Below are 14412 nucleotides of genomic sequence, written 5' to 3' on the forward strand. Positions count from 1 at the left end.
ATGTTATATTATGTCACGATTAAATAAATGGGTTTACATTGGCTCTGTACTAACAAAATAAGAACATCGGACCACAAATTTAGTTGTTAAGCAATGCTGTTATTAACACAATATAATAATAGAATGACCCATCCTGGCGCGGGAAATAAGGTTGTAATATCCGCACCGCCGCTGCATGCCATAATAAAGAAATCAATGGACGTAAAAACGCGGTGGACGCATGCGGCGATGTATTTCAATACCGCAGCTGGATGCCCATGGATAATTTTCGGACTGATGACGGATTTCACGGTTTGTTGCTCATACAATGATACGGTCTTATGATGGAAACCAGCCGCACCACCTGCACCATACTGTTCCAACGGGCAGAATAACGTCGTCAAAATCCTTTGGAAGGCGGCAAAAAAAGAACGACGCAAAACGACATTGTCACAACGACCAGAGTGAATGGATAGCTGGATACTTGAAGCTGATCCACTACCAGATTCCATCGTCACCATTGTCAAGCATTAAGTCTACACCAAAAGATTGCGCAGGTACAGACGCCACCAATAAATTGGAGAAATTGGTGGCAATTGTATTGTTAACCGGGGTAGAAGGCCTTTGAAAGCCATCCCAAATCGTCTTATTAGCAGAAAGGGAAGGCGCTGGCCAGCCGGTTGACTGGCTATGATTGAGTCATCGCATTCCCGTTAGTCGGGCGAAAAGGTCCGCGCTGTGCTAGCGAACGGAAGCGAACGCCATCTAAAGAAGGCTGATAGAAAACAGCGGGTTGTTGGGAGATTAAACGTCATCGGGAAGGAGGATTGGCGTTATGGGCACAGTGTCCTTATGCTCCTGCGGGGAGCCAATAAACACCAGGCTTTCGTCAGCTCTGAGCCAAATGATGCATATTAGGATGCGTACAGAGATCCTACCGGCTAAGGGATCCACGATAAACACTATATATGGCTAGACATTCGGCTTTGTAGTTACTCGGTACAAAGTTTTCAGCGAAGCAGTGGAAAACTCTCAGTGGAATTATTTTTGGAAGTCCTTCTCGCTCCTTATTTTACACTGATAGTTTAATCTATTTCAACAACGCATGCGCAGTAAATATAGGCTGCGTAGTTTCATTAACGACACCTTATCTGTACACTGCAAAAATGGTAATACCAACAGCTCCATGGATTTCACGGATGACCTTTCTGGGAGCCCTGGTGATGTGCGTAACATATCAAGGTAAGCTTAGATAAATTTTTATCGAAGACAACTATATAGAAGCACTTAGTTATTTTCGATCCTCACCTTCTTATATGGGAATTAATGTTTATGTGAAATCATCCAGCTGTAGCGAAAGCCGGCACTTAGTTCTTTGTAAGTTGGGATGCTTTTGGCATACCTAAGTGAATATTGGGTTAAATAACGTGGAGTTGCCGAATTACAACTATATATCAAAGCCCGTACTGAGATATTAAATGGTATGCCGGTGCAATGTGGTGATTTTAGCCAGTTAACCTTTGCACAGCATTTTATACTGTATTAAGCACGAAGGAACTGCGCTGTGAGGTTTCTCTGACAAACGGTTGTAAATATAAAAGCAGTTGTATGTAAAGCTCTAATAGATGTTAACTTTGATCTTCTTTCCGCACTTTCGCTTAGCTCTTGGGAAAAATGCAGTCCCAAAAGAGAACCAGCGATCAGTCTTTGCCATTACAGTGGAAAGCCATTGCTAACACATTTCGAAATTATATTCGAAATTTAGCCCACATTTTGTATTTGATCCATTACAAGTATCAACAAAAAGTGCACATAAACAATACTTTTTGAACAACTTGTCCAAACCATTATGGGTAATTAGTATGTCTGTAGGTTAAATGATACACTATAAACACGGCTCAGTATTTGTTTAGCAGTTAATACTGCATGTAGATTTACTTCATTTGCGTAAATGGAAACTAACAAAATATTTATTTATCGGAGAAAGAAAGCGTATGGCGCAAAAGCAAGGAAAAAGTATGATTTTGTAAGAATCAACAATTCAGATAGAAGTATCGAAAAAGACGAGCACTGTCGCTATATCCGGGTTTAATGTTTATGCAGTATTCACATACTTCGTTTTAACCAACATTATCTGAAAAGTGTAAGATTATGTAATAACGCACATCGCCTTATAATTACTCGAGCTCTATTGTATGTGACATAGGTAGTGTGTGCCTTTTATTCCATCTTCAGAGTTTATATGGAAAATGAATACAGTGTTTATGTTTGGCAACAGCCACATGCGTGCTTTAATTAATCATTAATGGCAGAAATGCTGCAGATTTGCTCTCGCCTAGATAATTCGGCTTTAGCTGGACTACACGCAACAGTATAAATAACTACCGATGTACCAAAACATTTCTCCGATGTCGGTTGTGGAATTATTTCAACGCAGCAATTTCCTTTTGTGTTTCTAGTCAGTCCTGCCCTCGGTCAGCTGGAAATGGATTACGACGGTGACCTCGCGCGGGACGAAGAAGCACGGGAATTCATGATACCCCATCCGCGTCTAGGCCGCTACATGGATTACGCTGTTCTGAAGTTTCTGGCCAATTACTTGAAAGACAGTTACGCGCTTAATGATATGGTCCCCGCTGAGGTCAAAATGGAGCCGCCTCCCGATGTGCTGCTGCAGCGCGAACTAAGGGATATGAAGGGCAAAGGCTACGGCATTCCCATTCCTCGTGTGGGGAAGCGATCAGCCACGGAAACTGTCGATCTTCCGCCGGCTAGGTCGGAAAGTAACGCCGATGTGCGCAATATTCTGGCCGCTCTGCATCAGCTGGATCATAAGCGGACGCAACGACAGCAGCCATCTGTGCGATCCATCGGATCGCTGTTTAAGCCACGGGTGGGACGTGGCAGTTTAGCTCCTCATAAGTACAAGGCCAACTGGGCACCGGTGCCTCGCGTGGGATAAAGCGCAGCGCTATGGCTGCTTCATTCCCCTCTTTCATTTTTTCACCGTCGCTATGCGCAACTGATTTTAATTTAATGTGACCCTTTAACCGTTGTTTCGGAATATTAATTATAATTACAGGTAATTCGATAATTTTACCTACTGTGAATGGGCTTAAAAAAGCGGGGCTACGCGTTTTATTTGACTGGTTTCCGTTTAATTCTTGGTTTATGATTAAGTAGTATGTCTACTGACTATGATCATGAAAGTTTTTCTGCACGTTGTAAATAATCGTGTTAACAGGATTCTGCTACAACGATTGATTCTGATTAAGTTGCTGTACCATTAGATCGAAACTACTCAGTATTGTGCAGAGCGAGCTTCCGAGAAGCTGATACTGCTCAAATTGTGCACGGCCTACCGGCTGCACTGACCTTTAGGTCATGTTGAGCTTGAGCAGTGATAGAGATGATAGCAAGTGGCAAATGCATGGAGCAGATTATTTTCTGTTTGGGCATGATATCGATACAATTAACATTGAAGACGTTTTGTTACATTTCGGAGTCGCAATATCAAAACCTAAACTAAAACTTTCTGCATGCTGCACGGCGAAGACATTTATAATCTGCACCTGATTTGTAGACAGCTATTCAGTTTGGACGTGCATTAAATAATCATGTGACCGCTTGTAATGTGTACTTATTGTTTACACTTTAAAGTACTCTTCACACACATTACTGCTAGAATTTTTCCAGTTTTATGTAATAAATTCGCCGCATTAATTGTGGGGTTCTAGAAACGTGCAGTACCGTAGGTCCGGCGTAGGACACGAATTAGCCGACTTATTTAAGACCCGATTGAACAAGCCCATAGACTATAAACCAATATATAAGAAATAAGCCTTATCCTTATGCAGGGTGCGCACCGCATGAAATTCGCCAATAATTGAACAATAAATCAGACTTCCAAGTTTTTTACACGATTATTCTTCGAAGCTGCTTAATTACTTCACGAAATACACCGTCCACATCCATCCTATTCCGCCACTGTTAATGGTTTGGGAACAGAATTTCATTTCAAGGACTTTGGGTAATCCCAGTCGAAACGTTAACTACCACGCACCGCCTACTGCGTTTGATTAGTATGCGTTTCCGAAGCTTCCAGTGTTGGAACAACTAGTTCGACTGCCGATTTTTCTTGTCTCTGTATCGCGTTTGACTGAAACGCTAATGTGTCTGAGTATATTCAGAATCGTGACAGCTGTCCATCCGGTCCATCTTTAAGAAACTCATGTCCCAGAAACTGTTGGCATTTCCCACAGGAAACCTGCAGTGGAAGAAAACTCCATTGTAGCGTTAAGGTTAATTTTGCAGGATGCAGCAACAAACTGGCTACTGAAACATTTCGAGAAAGACCAGCTAGCTATAATGCATTGATAATGAAGCAACCTTATAATATTGTTAACACAGTGCATTATTAAACAAGTTTTAACAATAAAGTTATGGCGCTACACTTACACGTAGTGCGTTTGGTTTACTTTGTGGAACTGTCTCAATTTCCTTTGTTACGCTGTCATCGTGAATCGTTTCCGTAAATGCCGGCCACACCGACGAGTGGGCATATTTGCTGTGGCTGGAAAATAGTTCATACCCGCATTTCGAACACGCGTAGATCCCTGAAATCATAAAACAAAAAAATTAAACATAAACTGGCTTGTCAAATTCGCAGAGGTATACGTAGTCTGCTTCCTATTACTCAGATCTTCCTTCCTGACGTAATGTTTGGAAATCTATGGAACTATGGCTAAAAAGTCTCAGACTTTGGTTGTAATTACCACTTGCTGTAGCACTGACCTGGCGTAAAATGATCGCGATACTTTTCAGCGCCTTGTATTGAGCAGAATGACATTTTGTTTGTCACACTAGGTAAGGTACATTTGTATTTATCGTTAGTGTACGAACTAACGGAAGTTAATGTGCATACAAATAATTATAAGGTGGAATGGCCAAATTATTTAAAAACAATTCGATAATTCGCACTACATAACCTGTAAATGGCCCTGACACATGGGCCAAAAATTTAGCAAATGGTGCCGCGAAAATCAACTAATAGTTCTCTAATTTAAGGAATAGTTCTCTAATTCTCTAATAGTTCTCTAATTTAAGGAAAACCACAGTATTCAACATTTGCAGTGCAATAAACACCTTAATGCGCTCTTCGGAAGTTCAGAGGTCAGACTTGTAGATAAGTAAAATAAACTGCGGCACATACCCTGCCAACGTTTGTCTTGCTTTGAGCGCCGTTGGTGTTAGAATTCGTTGTTCATTAGTTATGATTGTCGAACGACCGACCTAATTTCTTCGTATACCAAATTATTACCTTGTAATTTTACGAGCGCATACTTCGCAGTTTGCACAATTCACTGTTTGTACACTAACAACTGTAAGTACCGATAAAGCGCACATATTCTAGAACTTATACTTGTACCATATCTACTCCATGCCGCGATCGATATCGGATATTGCATGGCAAACAATTTCAAATCAGCAAGGCAAATTCGACGTTTCATCAGAAACAGCCTTCCTTTTAATAATTTTAAGGAATATTTGTTAGCTTTTACAGATACTTACATACTCACAGCCACAGCCACAGGTAATTGTATATTTTTCATTACTGTACGACGTATTCAGGCCCACAGGGGTTAGTTATTACGGCTATTTTTTCGGAATTGGCTTTCGTATTTCGTAATACGTAGCCAAAAAGTCCATTTGTCGTTAATATGGTCATCGCTAAATAAAAATTTTAATTAACGAACAGAAACCGACAGCACTGAGGGATTATCAGAAATCATTGCTTAACAAATGCAGGATTAACTTAACAATGGATAAAATAACAAGCACTCAATTCAAACTTTAGCTCATGACCTCGGTGCATTCTTGAATAAAACTAACTGGGAATAAAACAGCAGCAAATCACGGGTATAGTTAGAGACAACGGGACAAGCTTATGAAGAAAAATTCCACAACAACGGTGCAACAAAATCGAGAAGACTTCTCAAATTAACTGACAGAGCACGCATCCGCTACCAACAACAAAGAGCTCCATACTTGTTTCTGAATACAGATCTCAGGAGATCTGTATCCAGATTCCAGTTATACCCACAGAATTGCCTTTACCTTCCCCCCACATCAGTCGTGGAATCCCAGAATGTCGTCCGAAGACCGGAAACGCCATTCGTCTTCCTGCAGCACCTTATTGGCCAAGATGCGCAGTTCGCTCATAAGATTCTCAAACTCCTTATCCTCCATCTGCTGACACGCTGCCAGACTCTTGGTCAGATCGGGTCGTTTGGACGCCTTGTTCAGTCCGTCTTCGTCACCGGAGCTGGAATTAACGTCCACTTCCGCTGGTTCGTCGCCCTCCTCAGGCGAACTAGAAAATAAACGGCGCCGCGGATCCATCAGTTCCGATGAGGCTCGAGATCGTGCACTGGTCGACGAGCTGGTCTGCGTCTGAGTCGGAGTCAGAGCAGAGCCTAAAACAGGACCAGGATTACCAGTTTACCACATTACATTACAAAAATCACCAAACGCTCCACTGTGTACAACAAAGCCGAAGGCAAATAACGGAAACAAACATTAAAATTCCAAAGCTAAAACTCAAAAAGTCTAAACGTTTGTCACTTCTGTTTGTATCAACAATTAGTATCAATTACGAAAAAGTAACCTTAAGACAAAAAGCAGATGTATTATTACCTTGTTACCAGCGTTCTACTTATTAAATTTAAATATAAAGTATTATGTAGTTTCAAATTTTGTTTTTAGGGAATAGCGACAATCATCATACCACTGGGACCAGGACTTGCTGCAGAAGACGGCATACTGGGTTTGGAGCCCAAACTGGCTACAGGAACATCGTGTAAGTTTCAGACTGCCGGGGATTTCCTCCAGTTTCGAGTGCTCCTAGCCCCTTGGAACAGAAATATATGCTACTATCCACGGCAATCAACCTATTTAAGTCAACTAAACACTAGAACCTGATAAAATTTCTGCAATTTCGAAAATGCACTGACACAATATCCCTTTATTCCCCGCTTCCGAAAGAATTTATATTACAGTAATTTGCGTCTCTTTACTGCAACTTGCAACTGCCTCCTCCGCATGCTGTGCTTGTTGTAGGGCTGCGAAAGCGATCAAAACTGCCACTTCGAGCGGACGGAAATGCTGCAACATTTTAAACGTTTACGACTTTTTAAACGACTTGTTTTTACGTTTAAATGACCTTTTTGTCTCTAAAAACCTATCTACGTACCGTTTAACATTACATACAGTACTCATAAATTTAGTCAATGTATGATTAATATATATTTCATGTATAGCCGTATACTTTTTTAGGGCAGAATATTTTTGTCATAAAAATTTTGATGTTTTGAATCCAATACCTACCAGGCTACCAGTCAAAATCAGCTGATGTCCTTCGTCTTATGATCCTCATCATCGAAAAACTGAAGTACAATACAGTACATACAGTACACTGTTGCATGTCCGCTCCCCCAATGACGCATAGGTTTTATTAGAACCACCGCGCTTTGTGAACGCTATGGATCAGTCATCACTTTTGTTTTTTTCACCCAACGCAGTTTCCGAACTGAACCTCTTTCAATTTTCCAGATAAACTTTTCGATGATTTCTTTGCTACGCGTACAAAATTAATGAAAAGCGGTATTTTTATTCATCGAGATGCCGATGCCGTAGAGATGTCTCAGAATTTGTTGACAGATTCATAATACTGCGCAGTACACATGTATGCTACTGCTTTAGGATTGGCGAGATACGCATCTCTTGAAAAATACTTCTATAGTTGCTGTCAAATATGCTACGTATTGGGACTCTGATGCGAATTGTATCTAGGTCAAAACTCTCGAGTGCGCAGCAACTCACGCACTGATTTGTGAGTCAGACAGATTCACTGATAACGCCGCGCGCATTGGTCAGATGGCGAATCAGTTGCTGAATTAGAAAACCGAGCTGTTGAGCTCGGTTTTATAATTCGCGCTCACATTCATGACCGCTTGTCAACTCTTTAAAATTATTCTGCGCTGCTAATAAACATTCGTAGTGATCCAGGCTGCATTAAACTGTATGTAATTACGCTGTACTTACTGTAGTTCGTCAATAAGTTTTAAGATAATGAGGTTTAATTAATTAACCTAATAACTAGTAACTGAGCGAAAATATGAACTACCTACAGTAGAGTCATTGACGCCTAATTAGCACATTTACAGCTAATTAATTAGCGAATCTGCCCCTAATTAGTAATTTCGCACCTCGTTTTTTTAGCACCTAATTAGCAAATTTATTACACATGAAGAAAAAATTAATTACATGTTATTAAGCTATGTGAGATTATTTTTCTTAACAAGGTTGCGCTTGTTGTGTTGCGTTGTCCATGGTAGTGAATGGCACTGAATGCAGATTTATTGCAGAATTCACGGTGCTGTCAGATTTGGTGTTTATTTCTACGAGTGTATCCGTTATCAGTGGTGGGAACATGTTTCACTTTTTTTCTCTTAGTCATAGCGGAAAAATGAGTAACCGATACGTGCGCAGCAGTCGTGCCGCAGATACAAGCAGGCTGCTGATATTTGACAGTCCTAATATCTATATATCTTGAATCATTGGGATAGTGTTCGCGTTTCTGTGTTCGGGGTTGCATTCAACATTGCGATTCGTGCGATCTTTTATTTTATTTTTGTTTGATTACGTCTTGGGAAAGCCGAGCAACATATTGTAAGAAGCTCGAGATTCAACGCAGCCTTTCACTTCTTATCGATCGTGTTTATCTGTAAGCTGAGAGATTTCCTGTGCGGAGTTGTTTTTAAGATCGCATTGACGAAAATGTCGCGCCGCGATGAATTACAAATTGGTGACCAGAACGGAATATTACTGGTCAATTCTCCGGACATTCAAGTCAGAACTGCTCACGATTGGGAGTATTATCGACAGCGACAAGCTGTATACGACGATGGAACAGTAACTTTCTTTTGGTGAGTCGAAGAGGCGTTGTTTTAAAGTGAATCAATCGTATGCACTGAATGCGCGCACGATCTCGCAGAATCCGGAGTGTTGAACCATGCAGTCGCAGATGATCTTATCCCAAGTTATTAGGTTTGAATATTTTTTTGCAGGCGCGCCCACACATTGACGGTTTTGTTCATTGCAACCTGTGTTCTGATTTACGTGGCGCTTTTTGAACCAGTTTCGCTTGATTCTGATTACAATCTCAAGCGTGGCATCGTCTCAGCCTGTGTAGCCTTCCTTATTATTGGCATTCTGCAGACGTCCGACGGTCCTTTTCGAAGACCGCATCCTGTATTTTGGAGGCTGATCTTCAGTATAACAGTTCTGTATGAGCTGAGTTTGATTTTTCTGCTTTTTCAAGTAAGTTGTAACATTATATTATTAATAATATAGGTGCCAATGCATATTTTGTGATGCAGTTTGTTTCTCAAAGCTGCAATAAAATTCTCTACCAATAAACGGCAATGCGCAAAAATTAATTCTGCATGGAACGCATTATTGAATTTTCTTCTACAGCAAAAAAAACATTTTAGCTTTTGCCGAATTTTACAAATTCGTTTAATTTTCAAATAGTGTTTTTAGTCTGCAGATGACGCCCGGCGTCTTTTGAAGCACATCGATCCCACTCTGGGTGAGGTGTTACCAGAAAAGGATTACGGAGGCAACTGCAAACTGTACGATGAAAATCATACGGATCCATACCACAACATCTGGGTACGGATTCAGATTTTACATCAAAAACGATCACTTGTATGGCGGGTTGACGACACTAATTACGGCATGGATTTTTTGTGTCATGCAGGATAAGATGGATGGATTTGTTCCCACACATTTTTTTGGATGGTGGCTGAAAGTAATCGATTGCATATTCTAAGTATTTGTTGTCGAATTTTGGGAATAATCGATTTCTTTCCCCCAGACGTTGATTTTGCGCGATTACTGGCTGTGCATGGTTATAAGCGTCATGTTCGAAATTCTTGAATACACTTTGGAGCATCAGCTGCCCAATTTTAGTGAATGCTGGTGGGACCACGTGAGTATAGCTAATAATGTTGACGTCTGGATGACATGCCACAATAATGTGCTTATATTACCAATATTTTATTAGTGGATTATGGACGCTCTTGTTTGCAATGGCCTGGGTATTCTTGCGGGAATGTTGACGCTGAAGTATCTTAACATCCGACCTTATTTTTGGCGAGGGTTATGGAGAATTCCTACGTACAGGTACACAGGATTACTGCCACTGTTATTTCTCCTACATTTCGGAATAGAAGTGGCACCTTAAGGAATAGGGAAATACATATAAGGAAAATTTTTTGAGCTCGTATATTCCGTAAATTAATAATTTTGGTGTTTTTCTTTATTTGTTGATTTCAATAACATTAACTGTTTTTTTTGCAGTGGAAAATTGAAGCGAATGGTGTCCCAGTTTACTCCTTACAGTTGGATTGAATTTGACTGGAGGCCGTTTTCAAGTTTCAAACGATGGCTAGCTATGATGGGATTAATTGTCGTGGTGCGTACTGCATAGTTGTTTAGCACTTGTGCTTGCTCTAAAAAATTTTTCATTTATAGTTTTTGGCCGCTGAGTTGAATACCTTTTATGTCAAATATGTGTTATGGATTCCTCCACCTAATTCATTGAATCTTATTCGTTTGGTGTTCTATCTGCTTGCCGGTGCGGTGGGAATGCGAGAAACGTTTGAGTATTTCGACAATCCGTAAGTCTGTGACAACTTTAGGTGCTTCCGTTATTATGCCGGCCATGCGATATTCTGAAAATTATGTTCTGCAGAAATTGCAAGAAGTTTGGAAAGCAAGCCTGGCTGGTTTTAGCAGTGATCATAACCGAGTTGTTGATCGTTTTGCGATTTGATTGGGACCTCGTGACAAAACCATTACCTTCGCGCATCGCCGCTTGTTGGTTATTATTTTTTGCTTGTGTAATTATCTGGACGTGGTGGAAATTTTTTTACCGGAATACGTTGCGGCTGGGATTTGGAGGGCGACCGTCCCACGATGACTCTGGCGTGGATGTGAGCTCGTTGGGAATTAGTAACGTAATTGGATCCATTAGTGATGACTTGTGTGCGGCGGATGAAGGATCCACTGTTTCATTTAGTTTGAAAGATCTTCTTGAGAAAAAGACAGATTAAGGGGACGCGAGAATGCAGGGCTGATCCATGACTACCATTTTCGTATTGCGGCAACAAACCGTCTGCAGTTGCACTGTACAGTGTACAGGAAATTTTCATTTTTGACAACTCGCATCGGGTGAACTCTTTGTCAGTATTCCTATGTGGCTGAAATTTGAATTTGGCACTAGTCCAGGATTAATTTTGTTATTTCTTTGGTTCGAAATCCAGATTCAGGACTGAAAATCTGGCATCCGTTTTAGTTGTGTTCTGCATACGTGTGCACATGTGGTTTTGTTTTGTTTGTTTCATACATATTGGTCTGATAACAAAAATTGACGAAATACTGTTTTCGCATGTACATTTTGGAACTGTTGTAAAAAACCAAAACAGAGATAAATCCACTAGGGCTGTTTTTTTATTACACTGCTTCTTTAACGTAAGATCTCATCAGCGAATTACACTACAAAAACAGCAAAAACCAAGCATCGATGCATTTATTTACAGGAAGAAGCTAAACAGCCAAATCCACTTTTCTGCGGAAAGCCACGAAGTGAACATCCCATTACCGTCTATACCGATAACGCTTGAAATGGAACCAGAGCTGGAAAATATTGTTATGAAACTGGCATCTAAATCCACGTTTATACGAATATTCCCATTCTCTGTTTACAATTTTGAAGGCTATATCTTCGTATGGTGGTCCGGCACTAATCTTCAGCACAGCAAAATCGGAATTGTCATTACAGGGAGTCACTTTATACTTCGGTGTGACGCTTTTATCAATCAAATCCGGATAAAATATATTAAACTTATAACCCTGAACCACTTTGGGCGGAGGATTGTCCAAATCATAATGCGTCTGATTATACTTGTTCCATTCGAACCCCGTATGCACTCGATTGAAATACCGTGGCTTGCGTGGGCGATATTTTTCCGACCAGACGTAGAAAGGCTTGTCCACTTCGGCTTCTACGCTAAACTGGGCCTCATCCTCACCCATACCTTTGCGCGCTTCACGCTCAAACACATGGTCTTCGGTGGTAACGATGGCAGCCGAACCCGTCTTCAGCACTTGCTCGCGAGCTAACTGCAATTTCTTTTTGTCTTCTTCTGGTTCGATCAGGTGCATACCGACATCCACGTCATCGAAAGGAATTAGTCGCGGGCTATACTGGCCAGTGTCGTAATCAGCGATTCGCTGTTCATCCTCATCGGAAACATGCCGTTCGGTATTCGTTGTGCTGGTAGAGGCAACAGGTTCTTTTGGAGGGGGCATCAGCAGGCGTTCTTCTTCATCGCGAATCCCTTGCTCTTTTTTCAGTTCATCCAATTTTCGTCGTAAATTCTCCTGGTGTCGTTCTTTGAGTCGTACGCGGGCAATGTACGCACTGGCCTGCTGTAACAGATTTTCCCAATAGGACACATCCACGCCTTCCTGTCCGTCCACTAATTTTTCCGCGAATCTGATTTTCCAGCTCCCTCAGCTGCGGCAAAGTCTTGCCCTTGAATACCGATCCTACATCCGCACTAACAACGGCGTTGATGCCTTGTCGACCAGCTCTACGTTCCAACTCGGCCTCACTCGCTAAAATTTTCTGCAGTTCATCATTGACGACGATTGTTATATCGTTCCAATAATCGTCGTTTAAGTCCCGGTCTAATTTCTAGAATAAGAAAAATCACAAATTAAAACTGCCAAATAAAAATTTCGAATTTTTTCGAACGGTCAATTTTCAAACTTAAAAATTTAAGATCGGTATGCGCACTCTTGCAGATAATTTCCGAAACATCGATTACACAATTTTATATAAACATGTTACAGTGTTACTTTAACTGTAAGTAACAAGCAGCACTTTTACTAAGAGAAAACCAAAATTGATCGTCTTTAAAAACAATTCAAAAACGTACCTGGTAAACTGCGATGTCTTCCAATAAATCCTCAAGATCTCGCTTTTTGAGTCCTTCAATGTACGTCGACGGTTCATGGATATCAACGCTTAAATCCGATTCCGAGCTGATATATTTCGCCAGTAAATCCACGGGCTTTGCTCGACCATCTCGGATGCGAATTTCCGAGCGCAACTGCGCTTGTTTCAGGTGAAAACCATCTTCCTGCGACTGCCATTGCTGGAACTGCGCGGCTTCCTTTTCTCTCTGAATCATCTGCACTTCCTCTTCGCGGGCTGCTCGTTCGCGCTCATATTGCAGTCGTCGCTGACGCACTTTTTCTAGCTCCGCCCGGGACGCCTCCTGCTTCTCCTTAGTCTGTTTTTTAATATCATCCAGGGTGTAGTCCGTGATGCCTTCCTTCTGCAGCTTTTTGCCCCAGATAAACACTTCATGGATCTGTGGATCACCGAAAGGATTATCATCCATAACATCAACGCTTCCGGCCCGTCCACGCTGTCTCTGGGCTTTGGCTAACTTCTTCGCTAGTCGTCGTGCTCGTTTCTCCTCCGGGGTTTCACTGTCCTTATCCACCTTACGGTTTTTACTGGCAGGGACATCCGCAGAACGCTCCCGACTGTTTGATCGTTCTTGTTTCGGCTTGTGGCGTCTGTCATTTGGCGACGAACTTTCTGATCTGCTTCGATGTCTTTTCGCTTTCGAGGATGGATCTTGACGGCCTTCATAGCGCGGTCGCTCCTTCGTACGGGAATCGTCCGCGCGTTCATGTCTACCTTCTCGAGAGGCGCTGTGAAATCTTTCCCGGTCATCCCAGGGCGATCTTGATGAACGTCTACTACGACAACGAACGTTCATTAAAGAAATCGCGTCCGGATGATTAACAAAAGCATGTCTGCGTCTTTTTAAAAAAAACGAACACGGTACAGTAAAATTAAACAAATCTGAAAAATTTTAGTATACGAAATGAACAAATCTGAGAAAACCGTCCTTATCAACGATTTTCAAATGTTTTTTAGAATTTTTCTACTGTCTTACCTTTCAGTGCGAGGCATTTTTACGCTGCTCGGACTCAGAGACCATAATCTATCTCGTTGCCCTTCAATAAAGTTTTTTATGGAGTATCACCAGTTTTAAGGTACATAACGCTTTTATTACTTTTAAATTTGGCTGTGAAAAACCCAAAATGAAAAATGAAAACCCAAAAATGAAAAAGTCCAACAAATCTATGATATCAGATTTTGAAGTTATTTTCATAAAGTAATGTATATATAAGCCACGCCTGTCTATCATGACATAATCAAGCCCGGCCCCCAACCAGTTCCTAATGGATAAACCATTATAGCGAACCAATCAAAAACGGCCC

The 14412-nt window shown here is 41.2% G+C and overlaps 5 protein-coding genes across 6 annotated transcripts; 2 read left to right on the forward strand and 3 right to left on the reverse strand.

The window, feature by feature from the left end:
• The first annotated feature begins 911 nt into the window (after positions 1–911).
• LOC129586159 (uncharacterized) lies at positions 912–3837 on the forward strand. Its single transcript, XM_055479207.1, has 2 exons — positions 912–1221; positions 2439–3837. The coding sequence occupies exons 1-2, from the start codon at positions 1146–1148 to the stop codon at positions 2939–2941; spliced, it is 579 nt and encodes a 192-aa protein (XP_055335182.1). The 5' UTR covers positions 912–1145; the 3' UTR covers positions 2942–3837.
• LOC129586161 (methionine-R-sulfoxide reductase B1-like) lies at positions 3662–5137 on the reverse strand. 2 transcript variants are annotated; one of them, XM_055479208.1, is made up of 3 exons: positions 4774–5121; positions 4438–4595; positions 3662–4246 (listed from the first exon to the last, which is right to left on the reverse strand). In XM_055479208.1, exons 1-3 carry the CDS (start codon positions 4826–4828, stop codon positions 4046–4048), a joined length of 414 nt encoding a protein of 137 aa, XP_055335183.1. In that variant the 5' UTR covers positions 4829–5121; the 3' UTR covers positions 3662–4045. The 2 variants fall into 2 exon arrangements, with proteins under 2 accessions (XP_055335183.1, XP_055335184.1); XM_055479209.1 differs by having other exon boundaries at positions 4166–4246; positions 4774–5137.
• Positions 5138–5709: 572 nt separating this feature from the next.
• LOC129586297 (uncharacterized) lies at positions 5710–7555 on the reverse strand. The gene is made up of 3 exons (XM_055479433.1): positions 7366–7555; positions 6767–7143; positions 5710–6455 (listed from the first exon to the last, which is right to left on the reverse strand). Exons 2-3 carry the CDS (start codon positions 6798–6800, stop codon positions 6109–6111), a joined length of 381 nt encoding a protein of 126 aa, XP_055335408.1. The 5' UTR covers positions 6801–7143; positions 7366–7555; the 3' UTR covers positions 5710–6108.
• Positions 7556–8387: 832 nt separating this feature from the next.
• On the forward strand, positions 8388–11510 carry LOC129586129 (phosphatidylserine synthase 2-like). The gene is made up of 9 exons (XM_055479145.1): positions 8388–8966; positions 9108–9360; positions 9583–9714; positions 9803–9853; positions 9920–10033; positions 10109–10227; positions 10405–10519; positions 10579–10724; positions 10799–11510. Exons 1-9 carry the CDS (start codon positions 8818–8820, stop codon positions 11157–11159), a joined length of 1440 nt encoding a protein of 479 aa, XP_055335120.1. The 5' UTR covers positions 8388–8817; the 3' UTR covers positions 11160–11510.
• Positions 11511–11521: 11 nt separating this feature from the next.
• LOC129586128 (splicing factor Cactin-like) lies at positions 11522–14294 on the reverse strand. Its single transcript, XM_055479144.1, is given in 4 exon segments — positions 11522–12600; positions 12602–12805; positions 13050–13884; positions 14085–14294. Coding segments are annotated over 4 exon segments (1953 nt in total). The 5' UTR covers positions 14102–14294; the 3' UTR covers positions 11522–11703.
• Positions 14295–14412: the final 118 nt, after the last annotated feature.

Source organism: Paramacrobiotus metropolitanus, unplaced genomic scaffold (assembly GCF_019649055.1).
Source record: "Paramacrobiotus metropolitanus isolate TYO unplaced genomic scaffold, Prichtersi_v1.0 Parri_scaffold0000020, whole genome shotgun sequence".
NCBI lineage: Eukaryota > Metazoa > Tardigrada > Eutardigrada > Parachela > Macrobiotidae > Paramacrobiotus > Paramacrobiotus metropolitanus.